The following is a 16,688-nucleotide window of genomic DNA, read 5'->3' as shown; positions in this document are numbered from 1 at the left end:
AATAATACTCTTCTCAGTAACTGGTAAGTCAAAGGACAACGCATGCGCAGTGGGACTCAGAACAATGAAATAATGAAAACACCGTATCAAGATTTACAAAGGGAAGCTAGGGGGCGCCTGGGTGGCTCGGTCGGCTGAGCGTCCGACTTCAGCTCAGGGCATGATCTCACAGTTCATGAGTTCGAGCGAGCCCCGCGTCGGGCTCTGTGCTGGCAGCTCAGAGCCCGGAGCCTGCTTCGGATTCTGCGTCTCCTCTCTCTCTGCCCCTCCCCCACTCACACGAACGCACGCGCGCGCTCTCTCTCTCTCTCTCAAAAAGAAACATTAAAAAAAAGACTGAAATCATTTATAAACCTCAGATTAATTCAGAAGAAGGTAACCTACCAACAACAGAAGTCAGCAATAAAATAGCTTCACCACATTCTCACTGCCAAAAATCCACAGCATGAAGCCAGTCCTGAAATGATCAGACTAATCTAGACCAGGGGCAGTCTACAAAATGACCAGCCTGGACACTTCAAACACGCCAATGTCATGAGAAACAAACACCATCTGAGAAACTGTCCTGGAGTGAAGGAGACAAGAGACCTCTCAATGTGGCAAGTGACCCTGGACCTTGAAAACAAATGAGAAAGACAATGGGACAACGGATAAATTGTGACCGGGGTCTCTGTGTGACAGTTGACCACTGTTACGCTGCCCCTTCGGTAACCATCCTGTAGGTGCATCAGCAAATGTCCTCGTTCTCAGGAAATACATGCTGGGCACAAAGGGACATGATGTCCGAGACCTCCTCCAACAGTTCAGGTCCAAACAGACGCAGGGGTGGAGTTCAGCACTTACTCCTGAGCTGGCTTCATCTACCAGAGGCCCGCTCCTTGTCAAAGCCAAGGGTTGGTGAGCTGACTGCCCCACCCCCCGCCACTCCCACCAGCCCCTTTAAGGACTAGAGGGCAGACTGGACCCTGGCTCAGCTCCCGGCCCTTCCTGACGCTGTGAGGCTCTTCCCACCGTCTTCCCAGAAAGGCCCAGACGGTTCTGAGAAGCAGATACCCACCTGGGACTTGGAAACAGGCCCATCCCCTGGCGTGCAGCCCTTTGACTCAGTAGCAGTGTCTGCGGCTCCAGCCCGAGGCCCGTCGGCCCTTCAAGACCCACACGCTTTGGAGCAGGTGGGCCTAAAGCCAAACCAGGAGGGGCCGGAGTCCTGAGGAGAGCTGGGTTCCAGCTGGACTACCCCTGCCCGGGGCTAAGGCTCAGTCTGGGCTCCCTCTGTTCCCCTCTGGGCCTCAACGTCATTAAACTCCCTCACCCCCCATCCCCCACCCTACCTAGAATAATGGCCCAGACAACATGAACCACCTGCCGGTTCCCTCATCCTTCAGCTGGGCCAGGAGCCAGTGCCATCTGGCTGAAGGGGTCACGGAGCCATAGGAACACCCCTTCCCAGCTGTTCGTGGGGTCGGTGTCTCGGGAGTGACAGACCTTCATCTGCTTCGGTTGGGGTAGGTCTAACTTGACGGCTGCTGGGGAGAAGCCCCGACTCCCACCCGCACCCCCCACCTCAGGCTCGCACCTGAGCCCAGGGAGGCGACAGGGGCAGATCTGGGAGCCCCAAGGAGGGTGTGAGCTAAGACCCAAGCCCCTGGGCGCTCACCTGGAGCAGGAGGGGGCGCAGATCACCCAGATGTCCTCCGTCCGCCTGCCGCCTGCCCGCCCGGGGCCGCAGCCTGACCTAGAGAGCGTGCGGGGGGAAAACGCATGCGGCCACAGGTGCGGCTCGGTAGCAGGACGCCCGCACACCTGCGGCCCCGCCCCACAGCGCGTGCGCGCCGCTCCGCCACGCAGAGCTGACCTGACCTCCAGGACCCGCAGTGGGCGGCGCACCCAGCCAGCCCCTCACGTGGGAGCAAAGGAAAGGGCCCGGGGATAGGGCGACAGGCTCCCGGCAGCTTCCGCCACCAAGAGGGTCCGGGCCGGTCGGCGCCCACGCGATGCGGGCTCCAGATGGGTCACGGCTCCGCCTCCAGTTCCCTCCAGAGGCCTCACGGGGAGGGCCGACCCCGGCTCCTCTGAAATCTCTCTCTGTTCCGTTTTTCTTGCCGCAGCCTCATCACGTTGGGCGGCAGTCGTTCAAAGCTGGGGACACCAGGCCCGTCACCGGCAGCTCCAGCACGGCCACCCTGAGCAAAGGACGCTGCTGAGGCCCCCCCCCCCTTCCACAGCCGGTCTTGCAGGCCTGTTGAGCTTTGCCCAGTCCCTGGTCCCCTCCCCACCCATCAGGCACCCTCCTTCCTCCTGCTCGGGGGCTGGGCCCAAGTATGGGCCCAGAGGCCCTGACCTGCCCTCCCTACCTGGCGGCCACTGTCCTAGCCCTTCACCCCAGCCCTGCATCTTCCTTAAGGAAGATGAGTCAACCCTGCCTGGTCCCGGAACTCTCCCGTGCAGACGGCTGCCCCTGCAGTCAGCCTTACACACGCACACACACACTCATACTCACAGGGGGCAGCAGAAGCCACCAGCGGGCCATCTCCCCAGCAGCACCCAGACAAGGACGTGAGGACCAGAGCACAGGTATTCTTTATTAGTTTCCACGCTCAATTGTCCCGAAGAGTGATTCGGAGCCCTTCCCACACAAAGTACAGGGTTATGGGGCACCAGGTCCTCCACAGTCACCCAGCCACACAGCCTTCCCGAGACGTCCCTGGGAACCCCGAGGAGAACACGACTTGTGCTACAATGAGGCCCGGTCATTCTGGCCCCCAGCCCACTCCTCCCCCTGACTCCCGACCTCAGGGAGAGGAGCAGACACTGCCAAGAGCCTGTCCCACCTGAGAAAGGAAATGGGGGCCCCATGGTGGTAACTCAGCCGCCTGGAGGCCAGGTCCACTCAGATAAAGAAAACAAGGCACGGTTGTGAAAAGGAAGCAGAGCCAAAAAACCGAGCTGAAGATGGGTGTCCTCCGATGCTGGCCACCGCCCTCACCTTTCCTTTCTCCCAGACTTAACCCCCAGGCAGTCTGGTCTGGGGCGGGCAGAGTGAGGGCAACAGGTGAGTCCACAGCAGAGGGCAGTTACGCCCTCTGCCTGTCCACCCCGCCCCCCCCCCCAGCATCCCTGATGGGAGCCAGGGCTAAGGCCTCATGGCTCCCGCCCCCTTCCCCTCGGGCCTCAGGTCAGCCTGGCACCTGAGTGGGGCTCAGCTCCGGTAGCTCTTGAGCAGGTGCCCAGCGATCACCAGCCTCTGGATCTCGCTGGTGCCTTCATAAATCTCAGTGATGCGCGCGTCGCGGTAGTGCCGTTCGGCCGGCATCTCTGTCACGTAGCCCATGCCACCCAGGATCTGGATGGCCTGCGGGGGAAAGCAGGGGATCGGAGGGGAAAAGGCCGTGTCAGGGGCGGGATCGGCCACAGTAAGGGACCGGCGAGGGAGGGGTAACCGGCCCACTTTCAGCTACTCAGTCCAGGGACCTCACACCCAGGCACCTCTTCATGCACCCAGGACACTCACCTGGTGGCTGATGGCAGTTGCAGCCTCCGACGCAGCCAGCTTGGCCATTGCTGCTTCCTAAGCACAGGGGACGGTGGGGTCAGAAACTACTTTGGGGAGGAGCCCCCAGCTCATGGCCCTTCAGCAAGGCCGGGCCTGGGGAGCCTCCCCTTGAAGCAGTAAGCCTACGAGGCCCAAGGAAGCGGGGCCCCACCCGCACTTCTCCCTCGGCACACCAAAGCTCTGGGCCATGCCCAGGGACCCCCTTGCCACAGGCACCTTGGTAAAAGGCTTCTTGTTATCCTTCAACATGGCAGCACGCCAGGTCAGCAGCCGGGCACTCTCCAGGGCCAGGGCCATGTCCGCCAGCTTGAACTGCAAGAACCCAGCCCCGCCTCAGTCAGTGGCTGCCCCACCCCCCACCCCTCCCTCCCAGGACAAGAGGGAGGAGGAGGGAGAGCCTGCAAGCAGGTAAAAGCTCACCTGGGAGCCGGAGAGGAAAGGCCGGGCTGCCCTCCCTCCGGCATCCAGGCTAGGCTCCACTCGTTACCTGGATGCTCTGGAGCTTGGTGAGGGGGGCCCCGAAGGCCTTGCGATTCTCGGCATAGTTCACGGCACAATCGAGGGCGGCCTGGGCGATGCCCAGGGCCTGGGCGGCAATGCCAATGCGCCCCATGTCCAGGGTTTGCTGTGGGGAAGGCCCCGGTCAGTGGCTGGCCAGCGGGGCCCCAGAGCCCCTGCCCCCACTGCCGGGCTCACCATGGCTATCTTGAAGCCCATCCCCAGCTCCCCCAGCAGGTTGTCCTTGGGGATGCGACAGTCCTCAAAGATGAGGTTGGCCGTGGATGAGGCCCGGATGCCCAGCTTGTCTTCCTTCTTCCCCAGCGTGAGCCCAGGCGTCGGCATGGGAACCAAGAAGGCACTGATGCCCTGCGAGGCATACCCAGCGAGGTTCTCAGGGGCTGGCCGAGGCCACACCCCTTGATCCCCCACCAGACACCGAGCAGCCCCTTCCCTCCCTCAGATCTCAGGCCGGGACGCCCTCTGCTGGCCTCCCTGGGGACAGTGCAGACTCCAGCCTCAGGCCAACAACCGGCCAGAGAGGGGAAGGGGCAGCCCCAAGGTGGCCAAGAGCAGAACAGCTCCACGGAGCCGACGGGATTCGGGTGAAGAAACTGAGAAAGGTCTGCATCCCGGAGGTCTCATCGACCCTCCCCCTGGGGTCCCCACCTTGTTGTGCAAGGATCTGTCTGTGCTGGCAAAGACCACGGTGGCGGAGGCCTCCCACGCGTTGGTGATCCAGGCCTTGGTGCCGTTCAGGACCCACGAGTCGCCCTCCGCTCGGGCGGTGGTGGAGGCGGCTCCTGCGTCGCTGCCATTCCCTGTCCCACACACAGACTCAGAATCCACCGCCTCCACCCCGCAAAGGGCGCTGCCACCAGCAAGCAGGGGACCCGGGCTCCGCCCCCAACCCCCCCCCCCCCCCCCCCCCCCCCCCCCCCCCCCCCCCCGCTTGTGAGCACAAGGCCCCTGCCACCTGGCCTCCAAAGAATCAGGGTTCTGGCTCCTAACAGAAAGCTCCCAGGTCACACCAGCTCCCAGAGTCCTCGGAGACTAGTCCAGGAGGGGAGGAGGGTGGCACAGCAGGGCGTCTTCACCCCGAAGGGACCCCAGAGCCAGGCATCCCTCACCGGCTCAGCTGAGGTGACTGCGTGCTCCTTGGTCGCTCCCAGGTGGCCCGCACGGAAGACCTGTGCCCTCGCCTCTCACGGGCCCCCCTCCTGCCTCTGCCCTGGGGGGACAACCCAGCTCCAACCCAAGTCCGTCACTCTGACCCTGAGGTGAGGGGATGGGGGCCGACCGCTGTCCCACCGTGGTACCTGGTTCACTGAGTGCAAAGCAGCCAATTTTGTCACCACCGGTAAAAGGGGTAATCCACAGCTGCTTCTGCTCCTTGGAGCCGAACTTCAGGAGAGGCCCCAAGTAGAGGGACTGGAGGGGGTGGGCGCGGGGAGGCGGTCAGAGGCCGCCTGCCTGCCTGTGGACCCCACCCCAAGACCTGTTCTCTCCAGGGCCCTACCTGAAAGGACCAAGCCCAGAGGAGGTTGGGGGCTGGGCACCAAGGCCTGGCTGTGCCCAGGGTGCCTGGACACATGGCCAGAGTGCCCACCTGCCCACGGGAGCCTCCCCTCCACCTGTGTGTCCCAGGGACCCAGGAGAGGGAACTCACGTTGTTGACACTCATGATGACTCCTGTAGAGGCACAGCCCCGACTGATCTCCTCCACGGCAATGGCATAGGCCAGGTAATCAAGGCCGGCACCATTTAGCTCCTCGGGCACATCCATGGCCAGAAGCCCGAGCTCGCCCATCTTCTTCACCTGGCCCCAAGGAAGGCTGTCATGGCAAGGGCCGTCGGGAGGGCACCCCTTGGCTCCCGAGCCGGTGTCTGCAGAAACAGGCCATGTGGCCCCATCCACCCACCCCATGATGCCCGAATCCAGACACTGAAGACCCAGCCTCAGCTGAGGTCTGCATGACAGCACCGTGGACTGAAGCTGTTGTGCCCCCACACTCCACACTGGCTCACCTCTGTGTCTGCAGCCACAGCCAGCGAGCAGGCAGAAGGTACAGGAAGCCTTCAGGGGCCTCCAAGGTAAGGAGCAGGGCAGCGTAGTGTCATACTGACCTTCTCAGCCCCACGCACATACTCTGCCGCCCCACCACAGGGTCTTTGCGCATGCTGTTTCCGATCATTTGCAAATGAGTTGTTGCGGCCTCCTTCCTTTCAGACCTCAGCTCGAGCCTCGCTTCTTCCAGCTGCCGTCTCTGTCCTCTAACTGCGTGCCCTCCCAGAATCTCCGCCTTTCCGATGCGGTGCTTAGGCGGGTGCAGGTTCACACCTATTACTCCGCTGGTTTCGGTTACGATCCTTCTCCCTGACCGTGACGGCAGAGACTGCTGTCTGCCCACTGTGCTATTCCCAGTGCCCGTGAAAGAGCGAATAAGTGGTAAGAGTTTGGAATTTCTGATGCAGAACAACAATACTAGTAATGGTCAACCATCAAGTGACTACTACGTGCCCAGCTCTGCATCTGAGTCTTTCCAGAGCTCAGACACATGAAGCAACCTGCTCGGGGCCAGAGCCCCGAGGCAGTGCAGCTGGACTGCACCCCGGGCCGTGACCCCAGGGCCATAACCAGCTCAGCACACCACCCAGCTCCGCCCCTCTGACCTGGGACGAACTGCCTACCCTCCGTCAGCCTGCTTTCCTTCTGCCCAACGGGGACCACACACAACCTACCGAGCTTCAAAAAGAAGCAAATAAAACCAAGTGACTGTGGGGAGCAGCAGGGGTGGGGGGCGGGGGATGGGGGGAGGAGAAGGGCACCGTTGCTTTCCATGAGCCCCTCTATGTCACTAGATTCTTGTAACCGTGTTCTTACGTTATTTTAACTTAAAAGAAGCAAACATAAGAATGTTCACAGTATCTTCTCACTTTTCTATAATATTATTTCCATGATTATAAAATTGTTACACTTCCTCTGCAAATAGGATCTTCGTCACAGAACTGTTTGAGGACTGAGACAATATATATAAAATGCTGAGCCCAGTGCCGGGCACAAGCTGATCAGTGAATGGCACTTACTATCATTAAGTAGCTGACAAGTTGGCATCCGGACAAGAATGGATGGGAGGAGGGGCACTTCCATAACGATCTGTGCGCCCCTCTATGAATCTCTTACCAGATTCTGCCTTGAACCGCTCCCGGGGAGACTCTCCTGTAAGACTCCGCACCTGGGGTGACCTCACTCCCCTCCTCCACTCCAGAAAGACCGCAAGTGTCTGCCAAAAGGCAGTGAGCTGCAGAGCCGCAACTGCAATGAAGCTCTGCAGCCACAGGGGGGCGAGATGGGTGGGAGGCTCTGCAGGTGAGATTAAGGCTGGTGAGATGGGGGTTACCCTGGATTACCCAGGGGGACCCAATGTCATCTCCAGGGTCCTTACAAGGGAAAGAGGGAGACAGGAGGGTCGGAGAACGAGAGGGGACAACGGAAGCAGACGTCAGAGGGACCCGAGCGCCGCCTGGAGGGGGTCATGAGCTGGGAGTGCAGGTGGCCTCCGTGTGCTAGACGCTGTGGAGCCGTGGAGGCAAGGAGATGGCCCCTTCTCTGGAGCCGCCAGAAGGAAGCGCCCGGCCAGCATGCGGCTCTCAGCCCAGGGGGTCCCACATCAGGTTTTTTGATCTCCAGGAGCTGTCAGATAATAACGTGGTGTCGTTTCTTTTTTTTTTTTTTTTTTTTTTTTTAATATATGAAATTTATTGTCAAATTGGTTTCCATACAACACCCAGTGCTCATCCCAAAAGGTGCCCTCCTCAATACCCATCACCCACCCTCCCCTCCCTCCCACCCCCCATCAACCCTCAGTTTGTTCTCAGTTTTTAACAGTCTCCTATGCTTTGGCTCTCTCCCACTCTAACCTCTTTTTTTTTTTTTTTCCTTCCCCTCCCCCATGGGTTTCTGTTACGTTTCTCAGGATCCACATAAGAGTGAAACCATATGGTATCTGTCTTTCTCTGTATGGCTTATTTCATTTAGCATCACACTCTCCAGTTCCATCCACGTTGCTACAAAAGGCCATATTTCATTCTTTCTCATTGCCACGTAGTATTCCATTGTGTATATAAACCACAATTTCTTTATCCATTCATCAGTTGATGGACATTTAGGCTCTTTCCATAATTTGGCTATTGTTGAGAGTGCTGCTATAAACATTGGGGTACAGGTGCCCCTATGCATCAGTACTCCTGTATCCCTTGGATAAATTCCTAGCAGTGCTATTGCTGGGTCATAGGGTAGGTCTATTTTTAATTTTCTGAGGAACCTCCACACTGCTTTCCAGAGCGGCTGCACCAATTTGCATTCCCACCAACAGTGCAAGAGGGTTCCCGTTTCTCCACATCCTCTCCAGCATCTATAGTCTCCTGATTTGTTCATTTTGGCCACTCTGACTGGCGTGAGGTGATATCTGAGTGTGGTTTTGATTTGTATTTCCCTGATAAGGAGCGACGTTGAACATCTTTTCATGTGCCTGTTGGCCATCCGGATGTCTTCTTTACAGAAGTGTCTATTCATGTTTTCTGCCCATTTCTTCACTGGGTTATTTGTTTTTCGGGTGTGGAGTTGGGTGAGCTCTTTATAGATTTTGGATACTAGCCCTTTGTCCAATATGTCATTTGCAAATATCTTTTCCCATTCCGTTGGTTGCCTTTTAGTTTTGTTGGTTGTTTCCTTTGCTGTGCAGAAGCTTTTTATCTTCATAAGGTCGCAGTAATTCATTTTTGCTTTTAATTCCCTTGCCTTTGGGGATGTGTCAAGTAAGAGATTGCTACGGCTGAGGTCAGAGAGGTCTTTTCCTGCTTTCTCCTCTAGGGTTTGGATGGTTTCCTGTCTCACATTCAGGTCCTTTATCCATTTTGAGTTTATTTTTGTGAATGGTGTGAGAAAGTGGTCTAGTTTCAACCTTCTGCATGTTGCTGTCCAGTTCTCCCAGCACCATTTGTTAAAGAGACGGTCTTTTTTCCATTGGATGTTCTTTCCTGCTTTGTCAAAGATGAGTTGGCCATACGTTTGTGGGTCTAGTTCTGGGGTTTCTATTCTATTCCATTGGTCTATGTGTCTGTTTTTGTGCCAACGTGGTGTCGTTTCAAGCCGCTAGTCTGTGGACACCAGCAAGAGGAAACTAACAGACGGTGATAAAGTACCCAGAGGCGCCAGGGATGTGTCATTTCGAGAACCGCTGAAAAGACAAATGTTCTGTGCTGACCGCACACCTGCTGTCACAGGGGGGCGGCGGCCTGCTCTGAGATGCTGTATGGCTTCAGCAGGTGGGAAGCACCGGTGTGGGGGGGGGGGGGGGGCGGTGCAAGGCAGAGTGACCTACGCGGGGCTGTATCTGAACCCATGTGGGGCCTCACAGGACGCTGTGCCAGCACGAGCGTGGCCTCCAAACAGAAACCATCAGACCCATACCTGAAGGTAGCCAACTCACCCATGCCAGGGGGAGAAACGGCATTTTGTTAAAGGCATGTGGTGCCGGGTTAGGAGTCCGGGCCACACTCCACCAGGTGCCGGAAACACGCAGGCCTCCAGGACGCATGCGCGAGCCTAGAAGGACACCCCGCTGGAAGGCTCTCTCTGGCCTACCGGCAAAACTGCCCCACGCTACCTACCAGTGCCACCCAACCTCCTCCTCATGCCACAGCCCTTCCGGGTTCGGCCCGGAAGAAAGGTCGGATTAGTCCAACGTCCCACAACTCCACCTCGTCCCCGGAAACAAAAAGGAAACCCAAATCCCAGGTGGGGTTCCAGGACACAAGGAATCAAGCCAAGTCTACGCTACAAGGAAGCCAGAGTTCCGGGCACTCTCCCCTCCGCAGCGCCTCCCACTGGGTATCCAGGCAGCTGTCACTGTAGGAGATCACTGCACCCCTGACCGGTCCATTCCTCTTGAGAGTCTCACCCATGTCCCCTCCTCCCCCACCTCCTGCCATCAGTGTCTGCTTGAAAAACCTCCAGCCCCAACATGCTTGAGGGCAGGCACTCACCCACGCCAGGCCCAGAGCCTGCACACAGCCAGGTTCCCCCAGTTTCATCAGGGATGCCTGGGGCCTGGGGCTGCCCTTTCCAACCTTTCTATTCTGAAACAGATCGTGAGAACTCTGGCAAAAGGCTACGGCCAGAGGCAGGAATGTTCTAGGAACAACACGGAGGCAGAAGCAGTAATGGCCGCGAGGTGCGATCACCCAAATGTGTCCTGGAAAAGAGACCGGCATCGAGGGAAAGAACCAGCGGGGCCATGGAAAGAACACGCAGTATCATCAAAAAGAGAAAGAAAGCAGGGCCAAGATGGAAAGCAGCAGAAACATAAAGAACACGTGTCCAGTGGTAGAAATCGTTTCCGATCTAAGTGTGTGGATGGCCACCGGCTACCAGCAGAGGGGCCTGGGCTTCAGAGTCGTCCCAAGGGGAACCTCCGGGAACTACTCATATGGCCACCCTCGGTCTCTTGTGTCTGGGAACCAGACCTGCAACCCAAAGAGAGGCACCAGCCCCGACAAGGCCAAGCCTACTGGTCTCCAAACTCCCAAGACGCGAGAAAGAGTAACACCCCTTTCCAGGTGGCCACAGAACGAGCCTTCGGCACCGCCTGCCTTGGGTTTGGGAGACGCTGAGCAGGTACTTCATATAAAGTCAATGCCTCAAGTCGCCTCTAGAGCTCACATTTTTACAAATCAAATGGATTCTAAGTATGTGTGTGCTCACTAGAGCCCAAACTAATCCCCTTAGAAGAATCAAATCTCCCAGCCTGTTGGAGATTGGCTGCGTATCCGAGGGAAGGAGGCCCCGTTGGCCACCGCCTCTAGTGTCCGCTGTCGGCTCGTGGGTGCTCCGAGCTGATGCAGCAAGGACATTCGGGGTTACCTGACAGCTGGGCGACCATCTGCTGAAGGACGAGCACTCATTGAGAGCAAGGTGTTGTGTGCACGGGGACGTGCAAACACAAATAGGAGCTCACTGCCTGCAACATCCGTGCTGGAAGACATACGCCCGGCGATGTGCTGGGCACAACCAGGATCATGGGTTACGAACAGGATGCTCCCGGAACACAGACCGATGAAGTTTGCTTGAGACACATGGGAGGCGGCAATCAGGACACATTTCCAGGGTGGAATTAACAAGAGTCGGTGGCTATGAGGAAGAAGAAAATGGGGTAGGGCCCTAGAGGTTTCTATGTGGCTAACCAGGTCAGCGTAGCACCATCACCTGCCAGGGCATGAAAAAGACGAGGTGTTGCACCTGGTCTATTAAAGTTATTCAATAAACAGTCACTGAGTGAAGAAGAAATGGGGCTCAGTTTTGTTTTGTTTTGTATGCTCCACACCCAACAGGGGGCTTGAACTCGTGACCCTGAGATCAAGAGTCGCATGCTCTCCTGACTGAGCTAGCCAGGCGCCCGGGCTCAGTATTGTACACATAAAGTTTGGTGAGTCCAAAATCAGTTGAAACACCATTTTATTTCTTGCTTCCCTTTATGACAAAATAACATTGTAAGTTTATATTTACACCTTTTTTTCTTCTTCTTTCTTTTTTTTTTGGTTTGGACCCAGGAAGAATGAAGTTGAACTTAGGTTCCCAAACCAGCCAAGTAACCAGAAATTGGCACCAGCCTTCCACCTAATAGTTGGTCTGCCTCCCCCAATTCTTCTCCCCTTGACCCTTCCCCCATAAACCCACATTTCTGGGCGGTGGTGAAAAAATATTAGAAATCATTAACTAAGCATCTACTATAGGCCAGGCCGGGCTCAGGAGTCTATAGACTCCTACTGACTCTATATGTGTGACTGGGAAGCAAGAAGCTTAACCCGTGGCTTCCGTTTTCATCTAAAAACCGAAGATAATTTAAGTAACTACCCCCAGAGTGTTGTGCTGAAGATGTAAGGCATAAGCACCTAGAATACGGTAACCCCTAAATGATAGTTATTCCTGCTCCTATGTCTATTTTATCTGGAAACACTAGTGGGATTATTATCTTGAATTCCGCAACCCGCCATATCCTCTGTGTGGCTAGAGCTCTGTTCCCTCTGCCCGCTTAAGCCCTGGCCTTCCTGCTGCAACTGGGAGATGAGCACCACCCCCCCACTCCCCAAAACACAGAGAGGGAGGAAGCAAAAACCCAGCAGGCCTCCTCAATCTGTGGCCAAGGGAGGCCAGTACCGATTAACCTCCATAATCCCATCAGCCACCAAGACAAGCAGGGTGGTGGCAAAATCCGAAGATTTAGCACAACTCCTTCCTAGCTCTACAACCCCAGGCAATTCAAACAACGGCTCCTTTGTCATCTATGAAAAGGGGATAATAACAGCAGGACTCGGGACAATTTGATGACATCACAGACATGAAAACACCCTGACCAACACAGACCCAAATACAGATGCCATCGCGACTCTGAGCCATGGCCGTGCATTCGGCAGATCCTGACGAGCTGCCCCCACCTGCCAGAGGGAAGGAGGCTGCCTGCGCCCATGGTCTCCTCCCTCCATACCTGTGTCTGCCCCTATTCCGGAGGGTTATCTTGAAAAATACCCAGCACCAGGAAGCAGGGAGGAGACTATAAAGCCAGAGGATTAGTTCAGAGGAGCTTGTCAAAAAGTCTGTTTCTATTGCCAGCTTTCTTGCCCGGAGCAAATCTGTCTGTAATATTAGTAAGAATTTGAGAGAATGTAGGAATAGGATAGGAAAAGTAAATCAAGCTGACTGTCTTTTGGTAGGAAAAGCCCCAGCACACAGCCACGCTCACATAACCGCTCTGGGGAGAGCGCCTCTGAGCTCTTCCTGCTTGTCAATGGTCATCCGCTCACTCCCATCCTCTGTCTGCAGAGAGATGGCGTTTGTTTACATCTCCATTAACGGTACTGAAAGATGAAGGGAAACTGCCAGATAAGGTTACTGAGAGCAGGGCATGTGGGTACAGAGGGCAGAAGGGCAGCTTAGACCTTTGACGGGAATATTCCCAACTAGAAGGGGGCTTCCCTGCCTGCCAGCGGGGCTTCTGGAACAACCACGTGGATAGTGTGGATGGAGAAGGGTTTGGAGCCAGCCGGACTTGGAATATGAAGTCTAGCACCACAGATCAGTAACCCTGGAAAATCACTTTACCTCTGCCTCAAATTTCTCAACGTAATGGTATTAATAATAGCTACCATTTCCCAAGGGCCAGGAGGCACCAGAATTTGACAGGCATTACCCCACTTAATCCTTGTAAGCATTCTAGAAGCAAAATGGAGATTAGACTTGCAGGTGAGGACGTCCTCAGGACTAGACTAAGAAGGTGCACATGAAGTACTCAACAACTCAAAAGTTATCCCCCTGATGCCAGTGCCCAGAATGCCAGGTTCTACTATACCTGGAGCTCCCCAGGGACTGCCATGGTTCTAAGCACAGTGCCCAATATGCTGTGATCAGCACAGTATTTTCTAAGCTGGAAAAGTGGCCCCAGAGCCCAGAAGACATGGATGACAACTCTTGAACTCCTTAAGAGTGAAAAAAACAGGCCAAGAGAAGAGGCCAGAAAGGTTTCCTCTTTTACAAGTTATTTACTGAACAAATAGCTATTGGATATTTATACCATGTGCCACATGGCTTGCCAGGCCCGGGAATACAGCAGGAACAGCTTTTTTTTTTAAAGTTTATTTACTGGAGGCGGGGGGGTAGGGCAGAGAGAGGGAGACAGAGAATCCCAAGCAGGGCCCTTGCTGTCAGCGCAGAGCCCGAAGTGGGGCTTGATCTCACAAACCGTGAGATCACGACCTGAGCTGAAATCAAGGGTTGGACGCTTAACCTCCTGAGTCACCCAGGCGCCCCTACGGCAGGAACATCTTAAACGTGAAATTACAGATGCGCCGACATCAAGGGAAAGAGCACTCGCACTGAGAGCTCCGGGTCTGGCGAAGAGCTGGGTCCCAGCCCTAGTTGTGCAACTCCCGAGCTCCGTGACCTGGGGCCCATTATTGAACCCTTGAGTCCCTCTGGGTTCACCAACCGCACAACCGGATGTATGATACCAGTACCCTCACCTCACAGGGCTACGGTGAGACGCAGATGGGCTGGCACACCTCAGAGCCGTGCCGAGCACCCTGCAAGCGTTAACTCTTACTATAGGCACAAGGCCTGGCACACAGTGAGCATGCCAACCACGCACCATTATTACTGTTATTCCAGAAGTTAAATCCAGGCCTCGTGCTGAACGAAGGAAACCTCCAGAACATTTTCTGGGTCCCAGGGTTCCTGGCTTGGGAGTCTCGGTGCCTCTGGCTGTCACTGTCCCCACACATCCAGGAGGAGCTGGCAGACCACCATCAGGGGCTGCTGAGGTTGGAACTCTCACCTGGGCTGTCGGGAAGCGATGCTCCTTGTCCACCTGGGCGGCAATGGGAACCAGCTCCTTCTCGGCAAATTCCCGGCACGTCTGACGCAGCATCTGGTGCATCTCGGGAAGTTCCACAGACTGGTAGATAGTATGCAACTGACGCCAGTCCCAAGGACGCAGAGCTGCCGGCAAGAACAGGTGTTGGTGGAAAGGGATTGCATCATCATCACCATCACAAACCAATGACTTGGTGGGCCTCCACCAGGAATGTCCCAAAGGACATCTGGCAACGTCTGGAAACAATTCTGGTTGTTACACCTGAAGAGCGAAATGCTATCACTATGAACTGGGTAGGGGCCAGGGGTACTAACACCCTACCTACAATGTACAGGACAGGTCCCACAACAAAGGATTATCTGCCCAGGGATGTCTGGGTGGCTCAGTCGGTTGAGCATCTGACTCTTGATTTTGGCTCAGGTCATGATCCTAGGGTTGTGGGATCGAGTTCTGCGGCCAGCTCCACACTGAGTGTAGAGCCTGCTTAAGACTGTCTCTCAAAAAAAAAAAAAAAAAAAAAAAAGATTCTGTCTCTCAGGGCACCTGAGTGGCTCAATTAAGCCACTCTTAATTTGGACTCTTGATTTCAGCTCAGGTCATGATCTCACAGTTCCTGAGATAGAGTCCCATATCGGGCTCTGTGTCTGCCCCTCCCCCACTCTCTCAAAATAAACATTAAAAAAAAATTTTTAATAGGAAAATAAAAAGTTTGTCTCTCCCTCCGCCCCCCTCCTCAGCTCACATTCACTCCCTATCTCTAAAATTTTTTTAAAAAGTACAAAATAAAAGAATCATCGGCCCAACATGTCAATAGTGCTGCTGTTCAGAAATGCACACCAAGGGAATGCTTTCTCCACTTACTAAACACTTTGCACACAACTATCCCATTAGGACACTACTGGTAATAATAAGACAGCTTTGTGTCCTCAGGCAAGGATCTTAACTTCACTGGGTCTCAGTTCCCAGAAAATGTGGAGGCCAACAGTACTTAGCTCCTGGGGGTGGAAGGGGTAAAGAGATCCTGACTGCAGCACTCAGCACAGGGCCTGACAGAGACAGACCTCAATGGAGGGGGTGGGGGGTCCCCTTATTGCAGTCCTGCAGGGTGAGCTGGGTCTCTGGCCAGGCAAAGGAAGCCCTGGCCACGTGTGTCACTGCTGCTACAGGGAGAGAAAGAAGCTGGGAAAGGTGCAGTGTGAAGCGCAGTGTGAAGACCTAACATCCACTGGGCACCATATGCCAAGCGCTGAACTGAGTGTGTTACACAGGCTGTGTCTGATTCAACCCTGTAACAACTCCCTGAGAATAGTAACACATTGGCGGGACCATTTTACCCACGCGCCCGCCAGAAGAGGAGAACGGGCCGAGCGTCTCGTCCAAGGTCAAAGTCCCAGGGTCAGGGTTCAATCCCAGGCCTGGCTCGGGAGGAGGGACGCGCCCCGGACATGAGGGGGCGGGGAAATGACGCTCGGGGCGCTGATACGACTGCGAGAGCCGGGCGGCAGGCGGGGGTCGGAACAGGAGCCGGGGCCGCGCAGGCGCCGGCAGCGGCCCAACTAGGGCGAAGGCCGCGCGCGCTCCCGAAGGGGGCGCCGCCCGCCCTCCCGCCGTTGCCGGGGAGAGCCCGGCCGGCCCGGGCCGCCGCCCCGGTGAGCGGAGCGGGAGCGCACTCACCTCGGAGGCTGGGGCCGCAGGCCCGGGCGAGCAGCGCAGCTGCCATGGACGCGAACACCGCCAACCTCCGACCGCAGGCGCGCGGGCTCCGGGCTGCGCGGGCGGGGCCGGAGGCGGGACGTCACGGGCTCCAGCCCCGGGGGCGGGGTCCGCCGCGGCTCTTTCCGGCCCCGCCTCCCTCCGGCTAGCGCAAACCGCACTCTCCGGGGGTCCCGCGGTCTCCGCTGTCCACGGACGTCCGTTCTCAAAACCCTTGGACGGTGGCCCACCTCTCCTAAAATCCAAGCCCGCAGCCTAAAATGCCCCATATGGCCACCCCCCGCCCACTTCTCCCGCCCCAAGCCCACCATCCCCACCGGGCCCTCGCTGTCTTTGCTCTGGCCGCACAAGGCAGCTTTTCTGCAGCAGCTTTTCTGCAACAGCAGGGCTTGTTCCTGCCTCCGGGACTTTGCAAGCCCTGTTCTTCTGCCCGGAATGCTCCGTCCCTCCATCCAGGCCTGACTCACTGAGGCCTGCCCTGACCACACATTCTCCAT

General features: G+C 56.3%; 1 protein-coding gene across 1 annotated transcript; it reads right to left on the bottom strand.

The window, feature by feature from the left end:
• Positions 1–2,557: 2,557 nt before the first annotated feature.
• Positions 2,558–16,238, bottom strand: ACADS (acyl-CoA dehydrogenase short chain). Its single transcript, XM_042910650.1, has 10 exons — positions 16,153–16,238; positions 14,440–14,603; positions 5,721–5,870; positions 5,371–5,482; positions 4,721–4,872; positions 4,250–4,420; positions 4,041–4,178; positions 3,770–3,865; positions 3,512–3,568; positions 2,558–3,352 (listed from the first exon to the last, which is right to left on the bottom strand). Exons 1-10 carry the CDS (start codon positions 16,196–16,198, stop codon positions 3,200–3,202), a joined length of 1,239 nt encoding a protein of 412 aa, XP_042766584.1. The 5' UTR covers positions 16,199–16,238; the 3' UTR covers positions 2,558–3,199.
• Positions 16,239–16,688: the final 450 nt, after the last annotated feature.

Source organism: Panthera leo, chromosome D3 (genome assembly GCF_018350215.1).
Source record: "Panthera leo isolate Ple1 chromosome D3, P.leo_Ple1_pat1.1, whole genome shotgun sequence".
Classification (NCBI taxonomy): Eukaryota; Metazoa; Chordata; class Mammalia; order Carnivora; family Felidae; genus Panthera; species Panthera leo.
Note: the sequence above shows the minus strand (reverse complement) of the source record. Positions and strands in the feature narration are given on the sequence as shown.

What these genes read in the sequence shown, in the direction of transcription:
- ACADS (XM_042910650.1), bottom strand. Translation starts at nt 16,198, where the DNA reads ATGGCAGCTGCGCTGCTCGCCCGGGCCTGCGGCCCCAGCCTCCGAG. An exon ending in TGGGCTTCAAGATAGCCATG is followed by an intron (nt 4,179 to 4,249) that starts GTGAGCCCGGCA and finishes CCTTCCCCACAG; the next exon opens with CAAACCCTGGACATGGGGCG. An exon ending in ACAAGAAGCCTTTTACCAAG is followed by an intron (nt 3,569 to 3,769) that starts GTGCCTGTGGCA and finishes CCCTGTGCTTAG; the next exon opens with GAAGCAGCAATGGCCAAGCT.